The 7,413-nt window shown below is 32.4% G+C and overlaps 1 protein-coding gene across 1 annotated transcript; it reads left to right on the top strand.

Moving 5' to 3' along the window:
* Positions 1–1,513: 1,513 nt before the first annotated feature.
* Positions 1,514–5,365, top strand: LOC108327743 (general transcription factor IIH subunit 2). Its single transcript, XM_017561436.2, has 5 exons — positions 1,514–1,658; positions 2,035–2,318; positions 2,695–3,156; positions 3,334–3,706; positions 4,702–5,365. The coding sequence occupies exons 2-5, from the start codon at positions 2,040–2,042 to the stop codon at positions 4,839–4,841; spliced, it is 1,254 nt and encodes a 417-aa protein (XP_017416925.1). The 5' UTR covers positions 1,514–1,658; positions 2,035–2,039; the 3' UTR covers positions 4,842–5,365.
* Positions 5,366–7,413: the final 2,048 nt, after the last annotated feature.

The following is a 7,413-nucleotide window of genomic DNA, read 5'->3' as shown; positions in this document are numbered from 1 at the left end:
ATGGTACTTTGAATTGTTAATATTAATCATTAACTAAGAGTACGGATATATTTTTATTTAAACTTAGTTACATTTATTATCGTTAAAACACACATAATTAGGATCTTGAGTATACCTAAACTTTATGAAACTAAACTATTGAGTCTTAACAAAATAATTATTAATTCTTTAAGGATTCAATTATACTCAATATTTAATCAATTTGTACTATACAGTTTAAGGTGTTTGAAATTAAAAATGTATACAGTTTAAGGTGTTTGAAATTAAAAATGTATAATAAATAACTTATTAACTAATGTAATAATAATACCAGGTAACATAAAATATATATTTTTTATTTTGAGATTTTTTTATTGACAATTTGAGCCTATATTAATTATTAAAAACTTTATTCAATAATAAAATATATGTTTTTATTTTTAGAATTTTTTATTTACAATTTGAGTCCATATGAATAATTAAAACTTTATTTAATTAATTTCAACGATTATATATAATAACTCAATTTATTGTATTTATTATATAAATAAACTTTAAATTATAGCTAAATATTTTTATTAAAGCAACCATTATATTAAAAAATGTAAATATAATAAAAATAAATTTTATTATGAAACAATAATTAATTACATGTTAACTTGAACTTGAACAACATTATTATGTTGATTTATACATTTCAACTATTGATTTGTCTGTTTGATTAATGACACGGTTGGTCCCCAGTCCAAATTGTAAAACATTGAAATGAGAAAAAAAAGAATTGAAAGAGACAGACAAAAATAAAGGTGTAAGAATTTTTCAGCTGTGTTAAATGTCCCCTTCACAACCTTATACAAAAACTGGTATTGCATTTAAATCCCTTCATATTTTGCATAGTTTTAGAATATTATTAGTTATAATCAGGCATATCATGTAAGCCATGAAATAAATAACATTAAATTTTGTTTTCACGAGAAGTTGACTGTGAAATTTAAATAAATCTTTTTTTTTACTTGTTAGTGTGTGCCATTTTGGGTTGAATTATTCGGTTTCATAAAATTTCCCCTTTTCCCAATATTTAGAAATTATAAACATAAAAAAGAAACAAGAAAAGAGTTTGGTCTGGTCTACGGGTTAAATTCTTTTCTTATGATATGAGGGTTATAATTTATAGTTATTAAAATATTAATAATTTATATTTATTAAAATATTAATATTTTAATTCAATTGTGATCAGTAAAATGAAAAAAAAAATATTTTTTCTTTAAAATTATGAAGTTTGGCCTTTTTCTTGTAAGGAAAATAGATTAATTTTGTTTGAAATGTATATTTTTGTTTTCTAAAAAACTTAGATAACAATTAATAACGAGACGAAATGTTATGCATTTTTTTTAAAATAGAAGAATTTAAATAAAATTTCAAAATATTTAGAAACATCTTTTAGTTAAAAGAAAGTAAAAGCAGAAAGAAGGCTGTTTGATAAGTGTAACAAGAAGCCCAAAAAGGCCCAATTTGTTGGTTTGGGAAGTGAAAAGAATAGGACTTGGGCGTGTTGCAGTGTGACTTGCGTGAGAGGATTTTGAGAGTAGAGTTGCAGAGAGCGAGAGGAATCTTGAATACTTGGGGTTTTTTCCACTTCGGTATTTGTCTCAATTTGAACTCATTGCTCCATATTTCAGGTAATTTCTACACTCTTTAGATTCATTCATTTCCTTTTCGGTGATTGTAAATGCCGTACGTTCGTTCCCGCTTCAATAATAACACCTTCAATGCTACTCTATATATCCTTTAAATCTCCTTCCAATTGCTTTTCACTTTGCATCTCTTCAATTTTCTTTTTCCGTTTTATTTTTCTAATTCCGTTCATTCCTCCTAAACGGATTGCGACTAAATTAACGCAATGATCGAGTTACGCCCTTTTTTTTTGACAATGATTCATTTCTGCGTGTTTGGTTGCACCGAATTTTGTGATGTGCGGATGTTTCAGTATAGAATGCGGATGTTTTTTTGGTTGCTGCTGTTATTGGTTAGTTAACTGTGCCTATTTTGGTTTAGAAATTATGAATAATGCTGCTGAAAGGCCACTAAATGGAGACGTAGAGGATGACGACGACGACGATGGTGCAGACCTTGAAGCCTGGGAGAGAACTTACGCAGAAGATAGATCATGGGAGGCTTTGCAGGAGGATGAATCTGGACTTCTTCGCCCCATTGATACTACAGCCATTTACCATGCTCAGTATCGCAGACGCCTTCGTAACCTTGCTGCCACTGCGGCTACTTCACGAATTCAGAAGGGGCTTATACGATACCTGTACATTGTCGTTGACCTGTCTAAGGTATTTAATTATAGCTTCTTCTTATGCTTCTGAGTCGTGTGGCATGGAGTGGTGCTTTAATTACTTGAAAATTGGATTTCGAATGGAGGATGTGTGCATAAGTATGTTGTTCATAAGCGTATCACACTCACACTAGTGTTTCTATGTGGTGCTGTATGCCTAAAAAGCTGTTAAGAAACTGGTTATGGGCCAAGAAGTATCTTGTTCAACTTGTGATTGATGTAATATTTGTGATAACAATACAATTACTGGTAGAAATATATAATAAGAAATCTAAAACATAAATAAGAGGAAATAAAATGTAGAACATATCAGTTACATGTATATCCTTTTAATCTCATATTGTATATAATTCGGTTTCTGTTATCATGTGAAGGCAGCATCAGAGAGAGACTTCCGACCAAGTAGGATGGCTGTGATTGGGAAACAGGTTGAGGTATTTATCAGGGAATTCTTTGATCAGAATCCACTTAGTCACGTTGGTCTGGTGACTATAAAAGATGGGATTGCTAATTGCATAACAGAACTTGGTGGCAGTCCCGAGTCCCACATCAACGCATTAATGGGTAAACTGGATTGCTCAGGTGATGCCTCCTTACAAAATGCACTAGAGCTTGTTCTTGGATGTCTAAATCAAATCCCATCATATGGTCATCGAGAAGCTCTTATCTTATATTCGGCTCTCAGTACGTGTGATCCTGGTGATCTCATGGAAACCATTCAAAAATGCAAAAAGAGTAAAATAAGGTGCTCAGTCATCGGTCTTGCTGCTGAGATGTTTGTATGTAAACATCTCTGCCAGGAAACTGGCGGGACTTATTCTGTTGCTCTAGACGAGGTTAGTTTATTACTTTTGATGGAAAAAGCCCTTGTAGATGTAGTATCCTCTATATTTCAACCTTAGTTTGAACAAGTACTTGAATATTTCTGATTACCTTTGAATTTGTTTGCATTTTTCAAATGCTTGATAGTTCATGAATGTATTCATTCAGATATTTGTGTACATCTCATGCAGTCCCACTTTAAAGAGTTGATCCTGGAGCATGCACCACCACCTCCAGCAATAGCAGAGTATGCTACTGCTAATTTAATTAAGATGGGTTTCCCACAACGGTCAGCTGAGGGTTCTGTCGCAATATGCACATGTCATGAAGAGGCTAAGGCTGGAGGGGGATACACTTGTCCAAGATGCAAAGTTCGTGTCTGTGAGCTTCCCACTGAATGTCGAGTCTGTGGATTGACCCTTATTTCTTCACCCCATTTGGCAAGGTCATACCATCATCTATTTCCTATTGTGATGTTTGATGAGGTCTCTCCATCTCAAAATGATTCTAGCCGCAGTTTTCCTAATACTTGTTTTGGTTGTCAAGAAAGTCTTCTAACTCAGGGTAAGTTTATTCCTACATTTCCATTTCTGGTGCCTGTACAAATTTATATTGTTGGCCCACATATTATGTCTACTATGTACTATATACACATACCCCTTTACATGTGATACGATGGTAAAGATTGCAAATAGGTCTGTAATTTCATAGGACTTTATATAAGGTCATAAATTGGTAATGGAAGTTGTTTCGGATATCATTCTGTTTAAATTGGTTTGTATATGTATTGTCTTATAATAAAAGGACCTAACCATAGTAAAAAAGATTAGCAATAGTATTTTTGAGATGGGGTTTAATATTTTTAACGTATCCCAGCGTGAAAATTCAACACTACTTCCATTGTGCAGCCTAAACGGATGAAAGGAAAATATCATATCTGTGATAAACATCCATATTAACCACCCAGAGCATTGAAAACTGCAACATATTATTACCTGTAGAGTTCTTCCCTCTGACTGTGGTGGCTTAAGCTTTTTAGACGGCAGATAAACTATTTTTTGTGCAATATGCTTGATACAGTGTGTCGAAATATATTGATATCAACTATGATGTTATGTGCGTGATAATAGCTAATACTTTTTAACTTGACGCAAAAGCCTTTGCTTTCTGTAATCATGTTGATGCGTCTATGCTTCAAGCAAGAATTGCTGAAGTTATGTAATGGACCCCAAATTTTAAATAACGATGTGTGTGTTTTAAGCTCTTATTACAAGTTTACAATTACCAAAGAATTTGAATTTTTTTGAAGTAACATTCGATGTTAAGTGCTTATGGTCATATTTCATGAATATATGACAGAAAATATTGACTTCTTTTGGTTAAGGTATTTAAGCTTTGTGTGAAATTGATTGGTTTACTGACAGACGCCCACTGCTTAAAATATTCAGTGAAGGCTCTAAAATTCCTTTTCAATTTTCTTTTTTCTTCCAAATAGTATTGCATGTACAATATGTTCTTGCTCAGTTTTCGTAAACCCCCACTATGAACTCTTGACACAGGAAACAAGCCTGGACTTTCTGTCATTTGCCCAAAATGCAAACAACAGTTTTGCCTTGATTGTGACATCTACATTCATGAGAGCTTACATAACTGCCCAGGCTGTGAGAGTTCCAGGCATTCTAAGTCTGTAACTACTTAATGATTGCTGCTGATCTTCTGCTGCAACTATGGCCATCTTGATGGTGTTCTATGTTGTCTCTCTGTATTGACGTATTGCATCCACCTACTGCACCCATGAATTAGTCCGGTGCCAAGTGACTGACCGACATTATCATCCTCTATCACAATGGTTTGGCGGCCCTTGATGCCAGCCTTTGATCAGTAAATTCTTTGCAGGACAGACAACAGAAGTGATGTTATTTATACAAGGGTGAGATTGAACCAGCATCTGATAATTTTCCTTCTTTCCCTTACTGGAAATTAAGGCACATGTAAAATGTCTCCATTGCGTTTTTTAATCAGTGGGCTGACACCATCCTCGCCGGCAGATAAATTTTGATCATTAAATGAAATTGCCATTGCTAGCTTTGTATGAGATATTTACGAGTGTTTTGCTTAAAAAGCAGTTTTGAACTTCTGATTTCAGCTAACACATTTCATTACCGTGGTCGGAAATGAAGTTGGTCAGAATATTTGATTTTGAAAGAGAGTTCTACATTCTCATTTGGGGGCCCATGTGGAAATATTTCTAGGGTGTAAGGTTGTTGTTAGAGTTTGACTTCTATGAGCTTCTTATTGTTTGTTTAACAAATTTCATAGTAAAATTTAGGGTATAAAATCAATAAACCCTTGTAAGTTATAATACATTTTCCAAATGTTGAAGTGGCTTTTACAATAACTCTAAATAAGAGGATTCCAAAATTCTAAATAAGATGGAGGTGTTCTGCGTAATGCAGGCACTAGGGGTGAGAGCTAGTAAGGTTGCCCGGACCCCTTTTGCATTTTATTTAAAGTGCATGATAATTTAATCCGCTAAAGTTTAAGAATTGTCATATTCTTATTTGCTCACTTTTCATGTTCCATATTCCCTTGGGTGTAGTGTGTTCGAACATTTCATTTTAAGTCTTATATCCTACGTTTTCAATTCAATTTGTGCATTACACAGATTATCGTAAAATTTGTTGAGTCTTGGTTGCAGTAATGATTATCTTACAGTATCAGGAGAATGTGGAGGGAATGACGTTATAGAATGAGTACGTTTCCTGATTTTTCTAGTTGGTCTCGGCTATTGAAGTTTAATAGTAATGTAGCCTTTGTTTGGATATTCTTTTAGAAGCACTTTTATGAATTAAAAAAAAATTGTTTATAAAATAAAATTACTTGTGTAAGTTGATTTGTAGAAATTTTTTGTATCAGTTTTGCTGTATGTTGATTTTTAATTTATACGTAAGTTCAATAATGTTGACTTCTGAAGAGTTCTATTTTATTTTTGTTCTTTTTTCCTTCTATAATTACTTCTAGAAAAGTTTATCCCCTGATACCCTAAAAAAGTAGTGTCTCTAATGAGTTGGGGTGCTTGGATCTAACATTCGCTTGGCAGATGTCATTTGCACTTCCCTGTTTTTTACTAATTTTACTTTATTTGAAAACTCAGATTTAAGAGTTAGAAAACTAATTTTATAGCATATATTTATTAGAACGAGGATCTCAGGGTAGATGGAGGAGGTATGTGTGGTGTGTAAAGTAGTGTTTTAAGAAACCCTAGCAAATAATGTAAATTAGAAAGGGTGAGCTGATTTCTTGAAACAAACTATCCATTTTTTTAGAATTAAAAGGGTAAGCATGGATATTGGAAAAAAGGAGATGTATCCATGGACAAGGGGAGGTGTAAGTAAGAAAAGGCCATTCATTACCTTTAACGCCATGGCCACCTAGTCCAGTGGGCTCTGAGCAACATAATATTTCAACACTATAACTTTGTATACTATTCTGCCATATAACAGAAAAAAAACTATATTTGCCTGAAGTGGATTTAATACAAAGTTTAATCAGTAATGTTGGAATTTCTCTCGTAGAGATGAATTTAACTAAAAGCAGAAAAAGTATTTCCCTCCATCCATCATATAAATGTTTTTTTTTTCAGAAAAATAATATAATTAATTTGGTGGAAAATCATTTAGATCTGCCACACACAGACACCCCTGCATCTTAATACCGTACAGAGCAGAAATACTAGAAAAAAATATCAACTCTAAATTTTCTGCATCATAATCAGAAAGGAATTGCTGCACAAACCAGAGCAACTGAGAAGCACGTACGGAACTGGGTCTTAAAGTGCCTTCAATTTTAATTTTATTTTTATTTCTTATTCTTCATCGTTTTAAAAGTTTTCCAAATAATGGTGATAATCACTTTTTTTTTCTTAATTAAATTTTAGTCTCTCAAATTTAAAAATAAATAATGTTATTCTCTTAAAGTTAATATTTAAGGACTTAAAGCATATTGTTTTAAATTTAATAGGTTGAAGCGTTCTTTTGTTTAAATTTAAAAATCTGAAACCAAAATAACTTTAAACTTCATGACTGAAAACATAATAATTTTTTCTTTTTACTTTTAACTTCCAGCCAAATTAAAGTAAAAGGTAAACTATTTTAGAATCATGTATCATTATGGTAAAACTGAAAGTTCTGTTCTTTTTTCCTTTTAAAAAAAAATGTATTATTTCTTCCTGTTTGTTTGATTTCACCTTATCAAGTTGACGTCATTTTGGT

This window comes from Vigna angularis, chromosome 2 (assembly GCF_016808095.1).
Source record: "Vigna angularis cultivar LongXiaoDou No.4 chromosome 2, ASM1680809v1, whole genome shotgun sequence".
Lineage (NCBI taxonomy): Eukaryota > Viridiplantae > Streptophyta > Magnoliopsida > Fabales > Fabaceae > Vigna > Vigna angularis.
This window is presented reverse-complemented; position numbering and strand designations above follow the sequence as displayed.

Bases quoted from the DNA above. Each gene is read 5' to 3' on its own strand.
- LOC108327743 (XM_017561436.2), top strand. From the start codon at position 2,040: ATGAATAATGCTGCTGAAAGGCCACTAAATGGAGACGTAGAGGATGAC. The intron at 2,319-2,694 runs GTATTTAATTAT...TATCATGTGAAG, and splicing joins TTGTCGTTGACCTGTCTAAG to GCAGCATCAGAGAGAGACTT. The intron at 3,707-4,701 runs GTAAGTTTATTC...CTCTTGACACAG, and splicing joins AGAAAGTCTTCTAACTCAGG to GAAACAAGCCTGGACTTTCT.